Below are 21,100 nucleotides of genomic sequence, written 5' to 3'. Positions count from 1 at the left end.
CTAGGGAAGCAACAGTACTAATGGACATGGACTTAAAGCATTAAGTACTCCAAACAAGTCTTCACGAATTATGATGCACATGAATCAGATTGTACAGGACACTAGTCAGTGGTGAACTGGTCAAACCTCCCCCTTATCACTTTCACTCTGACATATGAAAGTGATGCAAAAGGAGATGGTTGCCACAGTTTTGTTTTTGAAGTAGTTATTAATTTTAAAATATGAATGTGATTTAGAACATTTAGATCACTGCAAAGAGATTTCAGCAGCCATAGAATTTTGGAGTTTGGGCAGAATGATTAGAAGTGCTAAGAATATCCAGGTTAAAGGTGAAATATGGAATAGACAAGCTGAACAATTAAATCAGTAATATCAGCCAATCAAATGTAGTATAGTGATGCACAACTACAAGTTTTGGGTAGAATTAGAAACATGTTTGAACAGTCTCAGCCAAGTTTGAAATGTTTCAGAATAATGGATGACATGCCTTTGTTGAGAGGATAACATGGCTCTTAAAAGGTTAGCTTTAATTCAAACTGGACAACCTAATTGGACAAATCCAGAAGCTGGCTAATATGGTGAATAGGAAATATTCCACTAATATGCCACAGTTAGGAACAATGAAGGAAAACAAAATGCGATATATAAACCATGATTGACTGTGTAGCATTAAGATCTCTAAGTGAAGAACTACTGTTTGTAGTGAAGAAATATGTGAAGATCAAAAAGAATAAGAGATGAGAACTATTCCACAAACTTACAATCATGATATTGGGCATCTAATACAAAATAGCATTCATGTTTTGAGTACCTCTGCTACTATTTAAAGAAAAACATATATTGCAAAAAAGATTTGAAAAATTACAAATAGCATAAACATAATGAACCATGCCCAACATTGAGGAAAGAATGGTTTATTTCATTATTTTTGCTTATGGAGATATTGGTCAATCATAACACACTTCCTTATCTATAAGAGAAAAATAATGAGTGGAATGGTACCTGCAATGCCCTCCTGAGTACATTATCTTCTTTGGGAGAAAGGTAGACGGAGATGATATTCTCATTTGCTAGTTTTGAGATAGCATCATTTAGCTCTTTAGGTTTTGTTTGACCGTCACTGAAGAATATCGCCATCTTTCTCATCAAAAACCCACTCCGCACACGCTTGAATGTGTTCCTTGCTACAAAGTTCATTGCATCAGCAATGCTGGACTCTTTCCTTGATGGCACAAACTGCAGATTTTCAATCTGTGTGATGAGGTCTCGCTTGTTCCTAGCACTGCTAAAACGGATTTCAGTGACTATACCACTGTTGTATGTCAGGACGGCGACACGTGCTCCCTTTGGGCAGTTGCTTTCCACAATGGTCAGATTTCTAACTATGTTCAGGATAGTATTCTTGTTCTGATTGAGCTGACTGGCGGTTTTAATATTGGAAGTATCGATCACAAAGGCCAGCTCAGTTGGATATACAGGGCACTCTGTTGAACCTGAAACAAAGAATAAACATGAATGAATTTTGTTTCAATTGTTCAGTAAATAATCTGTTGAATATAAATGTTCACTCAATTAAAAATAACTTACCATAACAACATGCTGCAAGGAAAAAAAGAACAAAAGGAAAAAAAATTTAGACAGTTTTACCTGGAATAATTACTGCTTTAAAGGATCAAATTCATATACCTAACGTAATCAAATATTCTAACTTCCATAATACTCACGGCATGACTCTTTGATCTGTTTTACAAGGTTGCATGTCTGAAATATTAGAGAAGCAAAAGCACATTAGCTACTATGCAACAGAATTCTAATCATATGTTATGATCAACATTACTTTATTTACCTCTACGGACTTTCCTCTCTCTCCCTTTAGACCCTATAAAGCAATGTGTGAAATAATAGGTTAATCCAAAATTGCACAACAAATGCCCAGGTTACTAATTACTATGATTCGCAAAAATATTGATCAGCAAATGCCCAGCCCGAGTAAATACACAAACAATAGGCAGAGATTAGGTCCACAACAGGCAGTTGATTACTGAAGGCAGTGAGTGGGGTGGATAAAAGGCGAAATAATTGGGTATTATGGCACCAGAGAGATAATCACCCACTTGGTGGGCAGCACGGTGGCACAGTGGTTAGCACTGCTGCCTCACAGCGCCAGAGACCCGGGTTCAATTTCCCGACTCAGGCGACAGACTGTGTAGAGTTTGCACATTCTCCCCGTGTCTGCGTGGGTTTCCTCTGGGTGCTCCGGTTTCCTCCCACAGTCTAAAGATGCGCAGGTCAGGTGAATTGGCCATGCTAAATTTCCCGTAGTGTTAGGTAAGGGGTAAATGTAAGGGTATGGGTGGGTTGCGCTTTGGTGTGGACTTATTGGGCCGAAGGGCCTGTTTCCACACTGTAAGTAATCTAATCTAATCTAATCTCATCACCTCGCCAATTCAGTGTTTGGCGAGCAAGTCCATTTGCAGCTTTCATCTCTCCACCAATGAAGGCCCTTAATTGGGCAATTAATAGCCGCTTAAAGGCCTTAACTCAGGGTTAATACTAATTGTCAACCATTAAGCTCCTGTGAAAGATAGTGATGAGTCAGCACCTTTAACCAGTTTGTGTCATTAATATAGTCCCTCAGCACACACTCGAAAGAAGATTCCACCATGTTGATCCGGTGATGATGAAAGAAAGACAATGCAAGAGAGACAATTTCCAACTAAGAATGGTGTTCAATGTGGGAAGCTGGCACTCCTGTGCTCCTGTTGCTTTTCATCTTCAAGACAGTGGGGTCTAGGTTTGGAAGGTGCTGCTAAACAAGTTGTTGCATTGTATCTTATTCATGGTACACTCTACTGTCACACCACACTGGTTACGGAGGAAGCTATTGTTTAAAGGAGGTGGATGGGATGCCTTGTCCTGGATGGTGTTGAGGTTCTTGAGTACTGTTGGAGCAGTGTTAATTCATGTACATGAAGGGTATTCCATCACACTCCTGCCTTGTGTCTTGTCGACAAGCTTTGGGAAAACAGGAGGTACGTTACCCAGTGCAGATTTTCCAGCCTCTGACCTGCCCTTGTAGCCACTGTATTAGTCCAATTTTCAATGGTCATTCTATAGAATGTTGATAATGGTTGAATTTAGTTACAGTAGTGTTGTTGAATAACAAAGGGACATAGTTAGATTCTTTTTTGTTGGTGATGGTCACTATCTAGTATTTCTGTGGCAAAAATGCTACAGTCGCTTATCAGGTCAAGCCTGAGTATATCAGATCAGGCTGAACATGGACACAGGAGGACTGCAGATGCTGAACAGTCAAAGTCCAAAGGTGTGTTGCTGGAAAAGCACAGCAGGTCAGGCAGCATCTGAGGGGCAGGACAGTCGACGTTTTGGGCATAAACCCTGATGAAGCCCAATTGTGCTTTTCCAGCGCCATACTTTTCGACTCTGAGCATGGACACAAACTGCTTCATTACCAAAACAGTTCAAAATGGAACTAAAAATGATTTTATTTTTAGTTGTCATTGGAGAAATCCACACCCCTGACCTTATGATGGAAAGAACATAATTGATTAAGCAACTGAAGACCGTTGGGCTCCAAACGTGATGTCCCAGAAGTGAGATGATTGACCTCCAACAAAAATAACCATATTCCTCTGCAGTATGAAATATCATTCACATTAATTCCAACTTTACTGGAGCTCCATGAAGCCACACTAGTTCAAATCTTATTAAGGGATAATCAACCATATCTAATTTTTGGAATTCCATTTGAACTAAAGCTATAGTGAGGTCTGGAGTTGAGTGATCTTGACAATCCAAACTGAGCATAAGTAAACAAGTTGTTGCTGAATAAGTTCAACTTGGTAGCACTGTTGACGATAACTTCCCATTGCTTTTCAGAAGGTTGAGAGAAAAGTGATGGACATGCAATTCTCTGGACTGCATCTGTCTGCCTCTACAAACAGAACATACCTGGATAATTTTACACTTTCTCTGACCAATACTAATGTCGTAGCTGTACTGGAACAGCTTACTGGAGGCGTGAATTGTTCTGGAGCATGGATCTCCAGTATGACGGATGGGTTGTCGTCAGGGTCCATACCCTTTTCTTTATCAAGTTCCTTCAGCTGTATCTTAATAACATGTGGAGTGGGGTGAAGTGAAGTGGCTGTCGGCTGCCTTCTGAGACAGTGAGGATATCACAAGTAGGACACGTGGATTATCCATTTGATACTCCGATTGAAGGTGGTTGCAGATGATCCTAAAGTTACGCTGAGCTCATCACTGAGGATGACAATGTCCCTGGATTCTCCTCCAGCTTGTGTGGGTTTAACAATTCACCACCATTCATGACTGAATCTGACAGAAACTTTGCACCTTTGATCCAATTCATTGGTTTTAAGATCACTATGCTCCAACTACTACATAGGAGAAAGTGAGGACTGCAGATGCCTCATTCCTGATGAAGAGCTTTTGCCCAAAATGTCAATTCTCCTGCTTCTCAGATGTCGCCTGACCTGCTGTGCTTTTCCAGCACCACCCTTTCGACTCTAACTATTACATGCTGCTTCCATTGTTCAGTGGGCATGTCATCCTGTGTTGTCACTTTATCAGGTTGGCATCTCAGGTTCAGATCTGTCTAATTTAGGAGAAATCTATTTTGTTTGATTTTACGTGTAACACAAAAGCAAACAATGTTTCCAGTGCAATTCAAGCTAACTTCTACTGGTATTTACCTCTTGGCAAAGGGTTCAAGATTACACAAAGACAGTCTTTGATTCCACGGTTAACTTCATTATGAAGGTCAACATTTGTTGAACTAATAGACCTTAATATTAGGCTGAAAGCATTTTATGTTACATTAGTTAAATGCAAATAAAAACTTAACAACTTGAAGACAATGACAACCTGTGGACCTGGAAAACCTTCTTCCCCTTTCAGTCCACTTTCACCAGGAGCTCCAGGATAGCCCTGTAATAGAGAACAGTCATAGATTCACCACTGGTGGGTTCTAAATACCAGAAGTTGAATATTGCTTCGACAGAGTCCAGGCACAAGCTTTTCAAGTCAGGGGCTTATTTCTACTTAGAGAAGTCTAAAATCTTTAACAACACAGTTGACTTGTTCCCCATATACTGTACACCAGTCAATGCTCACTTAACTATTCCTTAATTAACATGTAATCATCAACTGCTCCCTTTTACTGTTTGGCCTCAGGGAATCCTGCTAGAACTATTAGATTTCAGCATTAAGGGGTTTATTTATTTGCAAATTTCTGCATGATTTTCATTGTAAATTTGTCAGCTGGGAAATAGAATATTTCTTACAATTTTGCCATCTTGAGTCAGTATGAACTATTCCCAACTCAGTTACAGTTTGTTTCAGCAGATATTTAAGGATACTGTGCTCTGTGTTTCAGCTAAGAACCACAGCTTAACACAGACTACCATTTCCTGCATGTTTTTCCTCACTTTCTCTCTCCAGCTATGGTTATAGACATTGTGAATTGAAGATAAATAAGGGCCAATTTTATGTCTTTGTCAACTATAAAAGATTGAGTTCACACTGCTAAAATGAATTTCATATAATGGTCCTATAGCTAACTGAAAAGGTCGCATCCCATCAGAATGGGTGGATTTCAGATCCACACACTGATAATCTATTAGACCACATAGCCTCCAAACAAGGATATTAAATGAGACATAGATGAAGGTTTATTGCAATAAAGATATATTTTGATATGGACACCCTGCACCTGTCAAATGAAATAAATGAAAAATTATGTGAAAAATGCCTTATATCTGCAAATCTCCCATCTCATTTATATAAGTGATAATGTTGGACAGTATGATGTGGCTCCCTTGCTTCAGTTTCTATAGTGAAGTAGAAGAATTGGAAAATCTGCACAAGTTTAAATGGGTGGGTTTCAAAATTTGCCCAGGAGAAAGCAAACCAAATGCACAATGCAAACTCATGTTCTGATGTTGCGATGTTGCTCAGGAGGTTTTACAATTTTATGCTTGATGACCGTGCCAATGATAGACACTAGATGTGAAAGCCAGCATTCCTGCAACTGTACAGAGATATGGGAGCATTTCAGGTCTTTTAGCTTTCTATTGGCCCGAACAAAATAGTGACCTGCTAGTGCCAATCATCTAAACTTGATTGTATTAGTGTTTCGTACAACGCAGAACAAACACATTTCATGAAAGGTAGTCCCTGTCTCTGGAGGCATGCATTTTGTCCCATTTACATTGCTATTCAAGGTTGCCAATGCTTTATCGTAAATGGGGATGAGTGTTATAAATTAAATGTCAGAGCGCAGACATACTGGGGAATGTAGACTTACACTGATGCCTTAGGACAACTGTTAGTATATGGGTTGCTACCTTAGTGACTTGCACATTAATAGCAGAAAGATTTCACTGGAGAATCTACATTTTTTGCAAGTAGCTCTGCACAAATAATTTTACCCCCCTCTTTAACTGATAAAGATTAAAAAAAAAATACTGGATATATCAGTTGCAGCTATGTAAATTATTTTCCTATGCCTTTGCACAGCATGATGTTTGGTATCTCAGAGAACCTCCCAGTCAAGAGTCAAAATAACAAGGTGCATCATTTTCACATCTGCTTGGACTCACCCTTTGACCTCGATTTCCTTTCATCCCACCTCTCCCTGGAGTGCCCTCATCTCCGATTTCACCCTGTTTCAGGAATATGACACTTAGCTAAAAGTGCATCAACCACGTGTCGTCAATCACAAAAGAAAACTTTAAGAACAATTTAATTAATTATTTACTTTACCTTTGTACCTAGGGGACCAACAGGGCCTGGCTCACCCTAAAATGAAAAACAAAACACAATTGGAGATCCATTGGTGCAGGAACTCTTTTTTTACCCCGTTCGATCTGCTGTTTTCTTTCTTCTAAATGAACTTACTTACATTGTATTACAGTACAATCAGCAAAGGCACTCTTCAATGCCCAATCCAAACAATCTCTATTTGTACAAGTCTGCTTACAGAATATCAGAAGATAACTTGGCTATCACCAGAACACATTCTTTGCACTTTACGATTACTCACCTGAAGTATAATTGGAGTGATGCGAGATGAAAGTTGAGAGCTTACCATTAATAATTAACAGCAGGAACTCTAATAACTGATATTTCCCCTCTTGGCTCCTTGACAAAGATCAACTAACTCAAATATGTTTGTCATCAAACCGTAACACATCCTGGTTTACTGAGCTTATTGAGCCAGTCATTTTCAATTATGTGTTGTTTTGATTTATATGGCATTAGTTATTAGATTTTAATCTGTTTCAATTCATGATCTTGCTGCAAATAAAGGTTTGGCATCAATGATAGCTGTTCAAATTTATGTTGCAAAGAGAACTGCTTAAAAATTACCAGCAAATTATTTTTCATAAAAATAGATGTGCAGGTCCAAAGACACATCCATACAGATACCCCTACAAGTGTAAAAACTCAGTCAGAACTCACGTTAAAAGTATAAATGCCCAATCTAAACTGTTCAATCTCTATTTGCACAAGTCTGACTACAGAGTTTCAGAAGATAACTTGGCTATCACCGGAACAAGTTCTTTGCATGTTCCAGTTATTCACCTGAAGTATAATTGGAGTGAAGGGAGATGACAGTTGAGAGTTTAGCATTTATAATCAACAGCAGGAACTCTAATAACTGCTATTTCAACTCTTGTCTGCTTGAAAAGATCAACTAACTCAAATACGTTTGTCAGAGACCATTAGGAATCAGATTATATTTTCAAGACTACTGTTTGATGAAGAGGTCCAGCTAAGATAGCATAGTTACATTCAATTACAGTTTCTTATTTTAAGTGCTATCCAGGTGAGTTTATGCAGCCTATAACTCCAATGTTAAGTATCCATCCATCATTTCTATACATTTACAGCATGATTTTGTGTGGGGGAGATCGTGCCTCTCCAATGTGATTGAGTTTTTTGAGGAGGTGATGCAGATGATTGATGAGGGCAAAGACATTGACATTGGATGCATGACACAAGGTTATAGTCCAACAGGTTTATCTGGAATCACTAGCTTTCAGAGTGCTGCTCCTTCATCAGGTGGCTGATCAGGAGCAGTACTCCGAAAGCTAGTGCTTCCAAATAAACCTGTTGGACTACAACCTGGTGTTGTGTGATTTTTAACTTTGTACACCCCAGTCCAATACCTGCGTCTCCAAATCTTGGCTGCATGGACTTCAGAAAGCCTTTGACAACATCCCTCATGGCAGACTGGTACAAAAGGTGAAGTCATATTGTATCGGGGGTGAGCTGGCAAAATGGATACAAAACTGGCTTAGTCATAGGAGACAGAGGGTAATGGTGGAAAGGATGCTTTTTGGAATGGAGGGTTTTAGCTAGTGGTGATCCACAGGGATCAGTGCTGAGACCTCTGCTGTTTGTGATCTACATAAATGATTTGGAGGAAGATGTAGCTGGTCTAATTAGTAAGATTGTGGATAATACAAAGATTGGTGGTGTTGCGGATTGTCAGATAATACAGCAGCATATAGATCAATTGGAGGCTTGGGCAGAAAAAAATGGCAGATGGAGTTTAATCCAGACAAATGTAAGTTGATGCATTTTGGAAGGTCAAGTACAGGTGGAAATAATACAGTGAATGACAGAATCCTTAGGAGATTTGATAGGCAGAGGGATCTGAGTATACAGGTTCACGGATCACTGAAGGTGACAGTGCAAGTAGATAAGGTTGTACAAAAGGCTTATGGCATGCTTGCCTTCATTCAAAGGAGCATTGAGTATAAGGATAGACACGTTATGCTACAGCTTTATATAATTTCAGCTAGGCCACACTTGGGAATATTGTGTATAGTTCTGGTCACCACACTACCAAAAGGATGTGGATGCTTTGGAGAGGGTACAGAAAAGGTTAACCAGGATGTTGCTTGGTACGGGGGATTTTAGCTATGAAGAGAGGATGGATAGACTGGATTTGTTTTCATTGGAATGCAGGAGATTGAGGGTTGATGTGAGAGAAGTTCATCAGATTGTGAATGGCATGGATAGAGTGGAAAGTTTGAGGCTTTTTCCCAGTGTGGAGGGGTCAGATACTAGGGGACACAAGTTCAAGATACGAGGGGGGAAATTTAAAAGAGATGCACTTGGCAAGTTTTACCACACAAAGGGTAGTGAGTGCCTGGAACATGGTGTCAGAGGAAGTGGTAGAAGCAGGTACAATAGCAGCATTCAAGATGCACCTGAACAAATACATGAATAGGAAAGGAATAGAGGGACTTGGATCCTGTAAGTAAAGACAGTTTTAGTATGGAAGGGCAAAATGTATCGGCACAGGCTTGGAGGGCTGCAGGGCCTGTTCCTGCGCTGTATTATTCTTTGTCCTCTTTGTTCTTTGTATTTTAACTAATTGACTATTGTTCTAATTGGTGCTGATGCATATTAATTAGAAATTTCTATACATAGCAAATCTCAAAGTATCTTTATACTTTTGCAGCGATTTACATAGATCTGAACTTCTGTTTCCATTCCCGTTTAGACTGTTAACAAAGGTTTCTGTATTCAGCATTCTGTAAAATCTCATTTTGCTCCATTTTTACACAAACATCCTTCAACTCACAGAAAATGACTGACCTGTCTGCCTTTAGGTCCAGTAACGCCAGTGCCAGTTCTTCCATCCTCACCCTGCAAATGTCAAAAAGAATGGAAAGAGAATAAAGTGGAAATTTTTAAACCCTTGTGTTAATTTTCAATAATTCTGACCTTCCATTGTAATGATAGAAGTGGGGAAGTTTGTTGATGATTGCACAATGTTCAATGCCATTCATGAGTCCTCAGATACTAAAGAATGCTTGTCCAAATGTGGCACATGCTAGACAATATCTTGCTTTGAGCTGACAAGCAACGAGTCACATTCATGTAACACAAGTGCCAGATAGTGGTCTTTTCCAACATGAGAGAATTTAATCATTATTCCTTGACATTAATGGCATGGTGGCTCAATAGTTAACACTGCTGCCTTGCAGCTTCAGGGATCCAGGTTTGATTTCAGCCGCACAATTCTGCCTTCCTTTCCACAGGAATGATAATTAAATTTCAGAGGGTTACAGAAAAAAATTAAAAGGATGTTGCTGGGATGAGAGTTTGAGTTACAGGGAGAGGCTGGAGTTTTTTATCCTGCAGCATCCGAGGCTGAGATTTGACCTCAAAGAGGTTTATAGAATCATGAGGGGTGTTGATTGGATGAATAGCCAAGGACTTTTGCCAAGGTGGGAAAGTCTAAAACTACAGGGCACATGTTTAAGGTGAGAGAGGAAAGATTTAAAAAGGGGTAACTTTTTCATGCAGAGGGTGGTACATGTACGGAACAAGCTGCCAGAGGAAGTGGTGTGGGTTGATACAATTACTAAAAACAAATTACAAATTACTAACACTTAAAATATAGAATAGGAATGGTTTAGAGAGATATGGGCCAAATGCTGGCAAATGGGACTCGGCAAGATTGGGATGTCTCATCGGCATGAATGAGTTGGACCGAAGGGTCTGTTTCCATGCTGTACAACTCTATAATTCTAGACTCATCATGGGTCAGTTATTTATAGGTTTCCTAGCAGCATCTACAGTGTCCACTACTCTCCAGAACTATAAGAGCCGCCTGTCAACTAGATCAAGGGCTGGAAGTCCCACTCTCAGCTTGTTCAGGCCAATCACAGCATATTGCTGTTGCAGGATGGCATTTTCAAAGTCATGCAGTGTAGCTTTTTGTTTCTCTGATGATTTTAACCCTCAAGGTGTTTGTAAGTTTAAATAGACCAAACTTTTTATAAATTCTATTCAAATCCAAAATGTATTGTGCAACATAGAATGAAGCTCCTTTTTGTTGGAAAAATTAAGCACTTGCCATTTCACCACGTGGACCTGTTGGTCCAAATTCACCCTTTTCACCAGGATTTCCAGGTTCACCCTGTAGTGGAATAAATCAATGAAGGTAAAATGTCAGCAATCACACACTAATGAATTTTCTCAACAATTAAACATTTTTAAGTAGGATATACCTTTCTTCCACTTTGCCCTCGTCTTCCTCTTGAACCAGGAGGTCCACCAGGACCAGCAATTCCCTAGGAATAAAATACAGGACTTCTTCAGCAGGAGTTTGAATAATGGAAGCTGGATTTCACATCACTGTAAAAACACAACTATAGGTTTACCTCTTTTTCAAATCATGAGTGCAACTACATATTCATAGAGGTAACTGTCACTGTTAGGGAAATAGGAATAAGGTTAGTTAAAGCTCCCTCTTGTTTAAACCAACACTAGCACTCTGGTTCCACTATTCCATGAGTAACAAAAAATAAACTAAAATACTTTTCCACATCAAGTTTTAATTAACAAGATGGATAGGGTGAATAGACAAGGTCTATTCTCCAGGGTAGGGGAGTCCAAAACTTTAAGGTGAGAGGAGAAAGATTTAAAAGGGACCAAAGGAGCAACTTTTTCAGGCAGAGGGTGGTGTGTGTATGGAATGAGCTGCCAGAGGAAGTGGTGGAGGTTGGTACAATTACAACATTGAAAAGGCATCTGGATGGATAAATGAATAGGAATGGAGGGATATGGGCTAAATGTTGGAAAATAGGACCAGATTAATTTAGGATATCAGGCCAGCTTGGACAAATTGGACTGAAAGGGTCTGTTTCTGTGCTGTACATCTCTGTGACTCTTTGTCTCTAGCTATCAACCAGATTTCTGAAGAACCACAATTCTTGACTAATTATTAACTTTTTTTAAATAATTAAAATACACAGTCAATAATACAGAAGTATAAATGCTTATCTCTCTAAATCTCTCACATTCTCTCTCTCTCTTTCTTTCTCTCTCTCCAGAAAAAGAGAAAAAGTAACAGATTTCTCTGCGGAGATTGGCTTTCTGAAACAAAAAAACACTCTGGGCTATTCTTGAATACAAAAGAATAAAATACAGAACCTTCCATAGACTGTTGATTGAAGTTCTGCCACATGTGGTAAAATCACTAATCATGTGCAGTTGGCTCTGAAATCTTGCAGAAACAATTGCTGATATTCCTTCAATCATTCTTTCAAACAAAGTAAAACGGTTTCACTCTGAACTTAAAAAGGAGTACTTTCCTTTTGGAAATAGGAGAGATCATTCAGGCAGCTTGATCTTAGCAAGTGTTCCTACAATTCCGCTTATTCTTAGAAGGCTTCCTCCAGGTTCTGGAGGGACCATTCCATCTGGGACACCCTAGTTAACTCATGTGGAAATGACAGAGACATCTCCCTTCTGTCAACCACTGGCAAGCACTTGTCTTTGTCCTTGCCCATAGACTCCTGCCATTATCTGAGGAAGTGCTCCCTGAATCACAGTGTGGCCTCCACCCATCCAGATGAACGATAGTCAAGATCTTCACAGCATGTCAATGACAAGACAAATGTCACCAGGAAAAGAAACAATTGCTTTACACAGCCTCATCGATCTAACCGAGGCCTTTGACATAGTTAACCCCCAGGCTCTGTGGTGGATACTGTTGCAATACAGCTGCCCTGAATAAATTCATCAGGATGCTGAGGTTGCTGCATGATGCGTGTCTGTGACAGTGCTTAGCAACTGTGGAGATGGAGGGTGGGGGGTGGTTGGTGTCAAGCAGGGCTGCATCACCACACCCATCCGTTCACCATCTTCATTGTTGCCATCCTCTGTCTCACTGGCCAAAACCTGCCCAAGGCAATTCAATTCATTTACCGTATGGATGGCAGGCTGTTCAACTTTAATAGGCTCAAGGCCTACGGTAAGGTCTCCATCTTCTCCACCTTAGAGCTTCAATATGCAGTCTGTAGATAGCAATGCCATCTTGGATGGCTTTGCCTCGGCACATAAGTTGTTAGGTCTTACTCAACATAAAAAGAAACTCTAGTACTCTATCAACCACCATTCAACAGTCCCTCCACCCTTCCTACAATAAGGGTTAACAACAAGAGCTTCTGTGATGGCATTACCATCAGCATATTGAAGCTCCAAGATGGAGGTGATCGTGGCCTTGCCCTAAGCCTTGAGCCTATTAAGGTTGAACAGCTTGAATCCCCTTGAAAATATGGATCACTTCCCATATCTCAACAGCTGTATCTCCTCCACCAACATTGATGCAGAAATGCAACACTAACTGAGCTGTGCCAGTGAAGCCGACACCCGACTCGAAGAAGATGGGTGTTTGAAGACCATGATTTACAGACTAGGAGAACGTGAGAATTGCAGATGCTAGAGATCAGAGTTGAAAAGTGTGGTGCTGGAAAAGCACAGCAGGTCAGGCAGTATCCGAGGAACAGGAGAGTCGACATTTTGGGCATAAGCCCATCTTCAGGAATGTTGGGGAGTGGGGAAGGAGGCTAAGAGATAGCTAGGGAGGTGAGGATGGTAGCTGGGAAAGTGATAGTTAGATGCAGGTGGAGGGTCATAGTGATAGGTCGGAGGGGAGGGTGGAGCAGATAGGTAGGGAAGAAGATGGTCAGGTAGGACAGGTCAAGGCAACATCTGGAACACTTCAACCACATAGCATCAACATCGACTTTACTAGTTTCCTAATCTCTCCTCCCCCCACCTCATTCCAGAGCCAGCCGGCCAACTCGGCGCCACCCTCTTGAACTGTCCTACCTCTCAATCTTCCTTCCCATCTATCTGCTCCACCCTTCTATCTGGCCTATCACCATCTCCCAACCTGCATCGACCTATCGCCTTCCCAGTTACATTCCCCCCACCCCCACCCTCATGTTTATCTCTCAGTCCCCTTTACCCACATTCCTGATGAAGGGCTTATGCCTGAAATGTTGACTCTGCTGCTCCTTGGATGCTGCCTGACTTGCTGTGCTTTTCCAGCACCACACTTTTCGACTATGACTTCCAGGCACAGACTAACCATCTGGTTTACAAAGGCTGTTGTTCTTTCTACATGCTATATGGAGCTGAAATGTGGAACACCTAAAGTAGGCACGTTAAAGCATTGGAACCTCTAGAGATTATATAAAACATCCTGTGGATCACCTGGGAAGACAAACGCACTAACACCAGGGTCTTGGAAGAAGCCAAATAGCCAGCATCACCACCACCATAATTCAACAGCAACTCCGATGGACTGACAATGTCATCCAACCACCCAAATCATACTTCCCAAAATAGATCATGCAATCCCAGCTGAAGGAAGGTCAGCATGCCCCTGGTGATCAAAAGCAATGCTGCAAAGGTAACATTCTGACCAGCCTCAAGAAATTCCACATCCACATCAGCAACTGGGAGGACATGGCTACAAAATCAGAATCACTGAGAAACATCAGGTATGTCTGGAAACATCAGCTGCATGCCACCAAAAGAATCATCGCTGCGCCACTGAACCAAAGGGACTCTTGTGCAAGGAGCGACAGAACATCAGGAAGGCCCACCCACCAACACTTCCAACCATCATTACCACCCACCAATGTCCATACTGCATTGGCCTCTTCAGCCATCTGAAGACTCACAGATAGTTGTCCTGATGGAGGACCATCATACTCGACCTGAGTGATCACTAATAATGATGATAGGACAAAGGTACAAGGGTAAGGAAGAGTGTGTTCCATCACCTACATATCTAATGGTCTTCAACAGGGCTGATTATTCATTCAATGTGTCACAATTGTATTGTACATGTGCAAAACATATTTCCTCACATAATTCTCCAAAAGCAACAAATTCTATAAACACCATATTGTTGAAGCATAGGTGTTAGCCAGGTTAATAATGCCCTGGGAACCTATTGTATCCACCAGAACTGGCATATGTGATATTACTTTAATTGAAAGAAAACACCTCCAACAATATACTGATGCAGATGAGATGCATCAAAATGGTCTTTCCCTGTCCTCTATATTTTGATGTAATGTTACTGACCTTAGTATTCTTCCAACATCAGACTGGATTATTATTCTGTCATGCTGATATGAGATATGAATATTCTACCTGATTATGCAAACTGAGCCCAACTATATTGCATTTCTTATAAAAGGAAACAGGACCAGTTAAAATGTAGAATTTCTATTTCTCACTATTGAGCTAGAGACCTGAATGAAATTGGTTACTAATTTTTTTATGACAAATTATGTGGGAGGTTTCAGTCATCGATCTGAACCCATTTAGAACTAAGTTGTGATTATCCCAAACTGATTTCACTTTAGATCCTTACTGTCAGTCTGTGGAGGCATTCCATCATTTAAGTTGCCGCCATGATTAGATGACAGTGGAAGGAGTCATTGTTTTGATTAGACGTTAAAACCGCTCGAGGAAGTTCTTTTTAGCTTTGTAAGGCAAAGTGACAAGAGAAAGCACTTACCCTGGGCCCTCGAATGCCACTTCCACCTTCTTGGCCTGGGATTCCAGAGGATCCAGGTGTGCCCTTGGTGCACAAAGAGAAATGTTCTTGTAGCGAATTTGACATTTCTTGATATTTTGAGATCTAACAGAAGCCAGCACCTAAAACTTTATATTGTAAACAGATAGCTTACTTGTTGTCCTCTAAACCCTGCAATTCCTGGAGGTCCACGAGTTCCTGGATTGCCTTTTGAACCCTAAATGTGTCAAACAAAACAAGTATTATATTGGCAATTCTCCAATGAGGAAGTACTTTTCTTGTAAAGGATTGAATAATGCCAGAATCAGATTTATCCCAATTAGTGGAATGTAAATAAATTCAAATACACTTGAAAATAAGTAGGTAAATTCACTTAACAAGAACACCACCACACCTTTAATTTACTACATTACTTTAAACATTTCTTCAGCATTTCACTTCTTTCACTACCGATGCTGAGTAGCACAAGTGTGCGCCACCTACAAGTTAAACTGCAGCATCTCACCAAGACTTCTTTGACAGCACCTTAAAAACAAATTTCGAAACTTAAAACCTCTATCCTTAGAAGGGCCAAGGCAGCAAATGATCAGATGCTAGTTTCACTTCAAGCTACACACCATCCTGACTTGGAGCTATATCATCACTCCTTCATTATCATTGAGTCAAAATCCTGGAAACCCTTTCCTAACAGCACTGTCAGTGTCTCTACAGATGAACAGCAACATTTCAAGAATGAAGCTCAACACCATCTTCTCAAGGGCAATTAGGAATGGACAATAAATGCTGGCCTATCCATATCACGAGTAATTTCATGAGAAGAAGTTACAGACAGGATATTCTATAGTTTAATTTATCCTCTTATCTAACCTATGTACACATTAAAAATGTAGGAAAAGACAACCAGATTACACAAGTATTCACCTTATCTACTCGACATCCTTTTGCAATTTCAAGTCATTCTGAATCAATTCCATTGTTCCTTCAAGAATGTCTCAAAGTTAAAGTCAGATAATTTAAAAACCACCTTCAGGAAATTCATTGTCTATTCAGTGGTCTTCCTTCATCATGAGGCCAGATTCAGAAATATGCAGATTTATCCGAAAAAAAAAGTAGAAATGGAAAAGGTTTCAGAGATAGGAAGAGGCAAAGTCATTAAGAAGTTTAAATACAACTGATAATTTTTAAAATTTAATTTATTGAGGGACCAGAGACTATAAGTGTGATTTAGTGCATGTTAGCACTAGAGTTTTAGATGGTTTGCAGTTTCTGAAAAGTAGAGGGTAGGAAGCAGATCAGGAGAGCATTAAAGTACAAACCTGGAGATGAAAGTATGCGTGAGGCAGTGTGAGGTGGGCAGCTAGCATTGATAAAAAGGCAATGGAGCTGTTAGTAGCATTGAAAGATGACAGCTTCTGTCATCCTAATAGTCAGTAAGAATAAATGACAACTAATCAAAGTGTTGACAAGCAGTTTAATGGAATAGAGAAGGTCGAGGAGTTGAGAGAAGTTATATAGAAACAGAGCTGGATATTATCAGCAAATAATTCACCCCAATTCCTTTAGATGATGCTGCCAAGGGACAGCAAGTAAATCAGGAATAGAAAGGGCCAAAGGTAGAGTACTGGGCAGAGAAGATATTTCTGGGAATTATCTAATATGTTGGCTATGTAAGAGTGTACAGGTAAACCTAGAGTGAACTGGGCAGGACAGGAGTGAACTTGGCAGTCGAAATAAGATAATGGTAGAGGTTGCTGTGCATTTGGCAACATCAAAGGCTATAGAATGATGAGGGAAAATGGACAAGAATAGTACACTAGTCAGTCATAATCCTCACAAACGAGGATACAATTTGTAATTTTGATTAGGGTCATTCCAACATTAATTTAAGAATAGAAACCTGATCTCAGAGATTCAGCTTAGTTTTGGCACTGCAGACTTGATTGGTGAAAGGGCCTCTTAGAGTCATAGAGTCAAAGAGATGTACAGCATGGAAACAGACCCTTCGGTCCAACCCGTCCAGATATCCCAACCCAATCTAGTCCCACCTGCCAGCACCCGGCCCATATCCCTCCAAACCCTTCCTATTCATATACCCATCCAAATGCCTTTTAAATGTTGCAATTGTACCAGCCTCCACCACTTCCTCTGGTAGCTCATTCCATACACATACCACACTCTGTGAAAAAGTTGCCCCTTTGGTCTCATTTATATCTTTCTCCTCTCACCCTAAACCTATGCCCTCTCGTTCTAGACTCCCCAACTCCAGGGAAAAGACTTTGCCTATTTACCCTATCCATGCCCCTCATCATTTTATAAACCTCTATAAGGTCATCCCTCAGCCTCCGATGCTCCAGGGAGAATAGCCCCAGCCTGTTCAGCCTCTTCCTATAGCTGAAATCCTCCAACCCTGGCAACATACTTGTAAATCTTTTCTGAACCCTTTCAAGTTTCACAACATCTTTCCGATAGGAAGGAGACCAGAATTGCACGCAATATTCCAACAGTGGCCTAGCCAATGTCCTGTACAGCCGCAACATGACTTCCCAACTCCTGTACTCAATACTCTGACCAATAAAAGAAAGCATACCAAAAGCCTTCTTCATTATCCTATCTACCTGCGACTCCACTTTCAAGGAGCTATGAACCTGTGTACTGTGTGCTGCTATGATTCAAAAATAGCATAGTCATAAAGGTGGACTTTTAAGGGCATACAGTTTAGGGTTTTGCCAATTGCTATTCAACCTCCAAATTCTCTTTCATTTCCAAATACAAAGATACAAGACTTGCATTTATATAGGTCTTCTCGTGACTGCCAAACGTCCAAAATCCTTTACCATTTTTGAAGTGCTTTTAAAGTATATTTGATGTTGTAATGCAGAAAGCACTGCAGCCAATTTCTGAACAGCAAGATCCCACAAACAGCAATGTGATCACGATCAGACTATCTGTTTTTGCAATTTTGAAATAAAGGGAAGAGGTTGCAACAGAAGCAGTTGAACTGATTTTCTGAAGCTTAGTCAAAGAAAACAAGCCAGGGGCCCCTTGCACCTATATTGCAATATTACATCTTGTAAGTCTCAGAGATCTGCAGAACAAAACACAGATGTAGTTCAGCAATCAGTTCCATGTCTTCTTTCTTTCCTCACCAATTTCTTAGCAGCCCCACTTCTGTGAAGACTCCATGCTCGGTTATAGTTTGATAGCAAGCAGTCTGCTTTCAGTATCATACCCCTATGAATCAAGCACTGAATGTCAAAGAGCTCACCAGTTATGCGACCACTGGGTCCCAGCTCAATCTGTCCACAACTGATAGATGTGAAGTCGGAAGCAAGAACACTTATCACTTTCCCCCTCCTTAATATCAGAGTCTTGAGGCTAACCTGAGCATTCTCACTGGGGTCTGATTAAGATGAGACAAATCAGTAAAGGCCAGAAAATAACCTGGCCCACCTAAACATTGGAAAAACCAACTGAATAATCAAAGGGATCCATGTCTTGGCTAATCTTGGTTCATACACACTTCAAAATCTTATGGAATGTGTATCATACCTGAAGAGATTGCATTTGAAGTAGCCATGCTTTTCTGTTTCAAACATCACTGGTGTACCTCGTCTCATCTTTTCAAATTTTGCAATGTCTTCTGCACGGAGTAGATACATGTGTCTGGACTCATTATGTGTCCCTGCCACAGTCTCAATAATACACGTACCCAGTGTAATAATGGATTGTAGACTTCTTAATCATGTTATCTTTCAGAGGTGTTCAATGACACATTTGATGTTTCCAATGCCTGACATATATTTCTTATGCTTTGTATCAGTTAAACATTTCTCACAATGCAGCCTTATTACATGATACCTCCAACTATCATAATTATTATAGTAAAATTATATATCATGTATACAATATATAATATACAATAATAAATATCCTTCTACAGAAAATGCTATAATTATGTTCTACTTAAACAACTTAAGACCTTTAATGTCATATATTAATTTATCGGTAACACAGCTAAAACATTTTGAAGGAAATTATCAAGTAAAAAAATGCAAACTGTACTCTTGTTCCTGGTGGTCCTCTGCGGCCCTGTGATCCCTGTAATGACAAAACCCAAGCCAGTGTTACTGCTATGACATGTCAATGAGAAAATTATGCTGCCAACATTAAGTAGTTTAAAAAAAAACAAAATTTCTTCTTGCTGGGTACAGAACAGTGTGATTAATACTAAAAATGTTGTGAATTCAACGCTTATCATTTCATTAAGAGAAAGAACCATATATATTTGCCAATATCACCAGTGAGAAAAGTCAGGCCAACCACATGCCAATAAAATTCTTATGTATTTTTCTTCAAATTATTAGATTGCACAATGCCTTTTTTTCAAAACGAGAGGAGATTTCTTTCGAGTTATTTACGTCATGTTTCTACTCAAAATCGTAAGTTAAGCATTCATAAAGAGATGCTATCTCAAGGAGTATGAAATAGCTTGCAAATTGGGGAAAGTAGACTTTGTAGTTCAGACAGAACTTTCATTTTGAACTGAGGGCACAGCCCATTATTCGTTTTATTTCCCCCTCCTCAACTGAAACACTGATTCTCTGTTTCTCAAGTATCTCACCTAAATTATTATCCTTGAGTACGCCTAGGTGGTGTACTGCATCACTGTTCTATAATGGTAAGCATCATCAATGAAGTTGAGATTATGCTGGCACAAAGCCACACTTTAATCAGTACTACTCTGCCTTGCTAATTCCAAAGTGACATCTTCATGATACCAAACCATAACATATTTTTGTGCATATCCAAAGGTTTGCTTACCCTGCGCCCATTTGCTCCAGATGATCCTGGACGGCCACTGTTACCAGGTTCTCCCTAAGTCAAAATTAAAGTTATAAATATATCAGTGAATTTACCTTTGTCTGAATATACAGAGAATATAGCTATGACTTATTGCATACCTAAATTTACTCAATGAATAATATTTAAAGAGAGCATTACAATTATGCTTCCAATTGAAGGATCATTTTTGTATGATAACTTATTTATTTAGACAATATATACATTACCACCAAGCCCATGTCACCCCTCTGCCCTTTGTCTCCTTTCTGAATGTTCATGATTCCTGGTTCACCCTGCAAGACCAAAGCAAATTGTAATCTAAAAATATGTAATATAGCCTCATATCTTATTCTTTTAAAAAATCATAAATATGTGTTACAGTTACACCCGGTTCATAGCAAACAAATCCTTAACAACTTCCATAATTTGTCTTCTCTTACAAGATATGGTGTGGAGGTGCAGGTGTTGGACTAAGTTGGACAAAGTCAAAAATCACACATCATGTTATAGTCTAATGGGTTTATTTGGAAACACCAGATTTTGAAGCACTGCTCCTTGATGAACACATACAAACTGGAGGAGGAGCACCTCACCTTCTGTCTCAGGAGCACACAACTGCATGGCCTCAACATTGAATTCACCAGTTTCCAAATCTCCTCTCCCCCCACCCCAACCCTCTGACTCTTGACCTGTCCAACCTGTCCTTCTTCCTTCCCACCTATTCGCTCCGCCCTTCCCACCAACATATCACAATCATCTCCTACTTTCGTCCACGTATCGACATCTTGCCTACCTTTTCCCTAGCCGCACCCCAGCTCCATTTGTCTCTCAGCCCCCTTTCCCCTC

The 21,100-nt window shown here is 40.0% G+C and overlaps 1 protein-coding gene across 1 annotated transcript in view; it reads right to left on the bottom strand.

The window, feature by feature from the left end:
• Positions 1–21,100, bottom strand: part of LOC122551335 (collagen alpha-3(VI) chain-like) — a 156,373-nt gene that overhangs the window by 22,610 nt on the left and 112,663 nt on the right. Inside the window, exons 27-41 of the mRNA XM_087988762.1 lie at positions 20,482–20,547; positions 20,234–20,287; positions 19,475–19,510; positions 15,567–15,629; positions 15,395–15,457; positions 11,079–11,141; positions 10,925–10,987; positions 9,658–9,708; positions 6,808–6,843; positions 6,645–6,707; positions 4,909–4,971; positions 1,847–1,879; positions 1,725–1,761; positions 1,588–1,599; positions 1,003–1,493 (exon numbers count right to left, since the gene is read on the bottom strand). Of these exons, the coding sequence (XP_087844888.1) occupies positions 1,003–1,493; positions 1,588–1,599; positions 1,725–1,761; positions 1,847–1,879; positions 4,909–4,971; positions 6,645–6,707; positions 6,808–6,843; positions 9,658–9,708; positions 10,925–10,987; positions 11,079–11,141; positions 15,395–15,457; positions 15,567–15,629; positions 19,475–19,510; positions 20,234–20,287; positions 20,482–20,547 (1,194 nt within the window). The remainder of the gene's footprint in view (positions 1–1,002; positions 1,494–1,587; positions 1,600–1,724; positions 1,762–1,846; positions 1,880–4,908; positions 4,972–6,644; positions 6,708–6,807; positions 6,844–9,657; positions 9,709–10,924; positions 10,988–11,078; positions 11,142–15,394; positions 15,458–15,566; positions 15,630–19,474; positions 19,511–20,233; positions 20,288–20,481; positions 20,548–21,100) is intronic.

Source organism: Chiloscyllium plagiosum, unplaced genomic scaffold (genome assembly GCF_037043375.1).
Source record: "Chiloscyllium plagiosum isolate Xiang-an unplaced genomic scaffold, Cpla_swu_hap1 HiC_scaffold_7, whole genome shotgun sequence".
In the NCBI taxonomy this organism is placed as follows: domain Eukaryota; kingdom Metazoa; phylum Chordata; class Chondrichthyes; order Orectolobiformes; family Hemiscylliidae; genus Chiloscyllium; species Chiloscyllium plagiosum.
The sequence above is the reverse complement of the archived record's forward strand: the minus strand, read 5'-3'. Positions and strand labels throughout refer to the sequence as shown.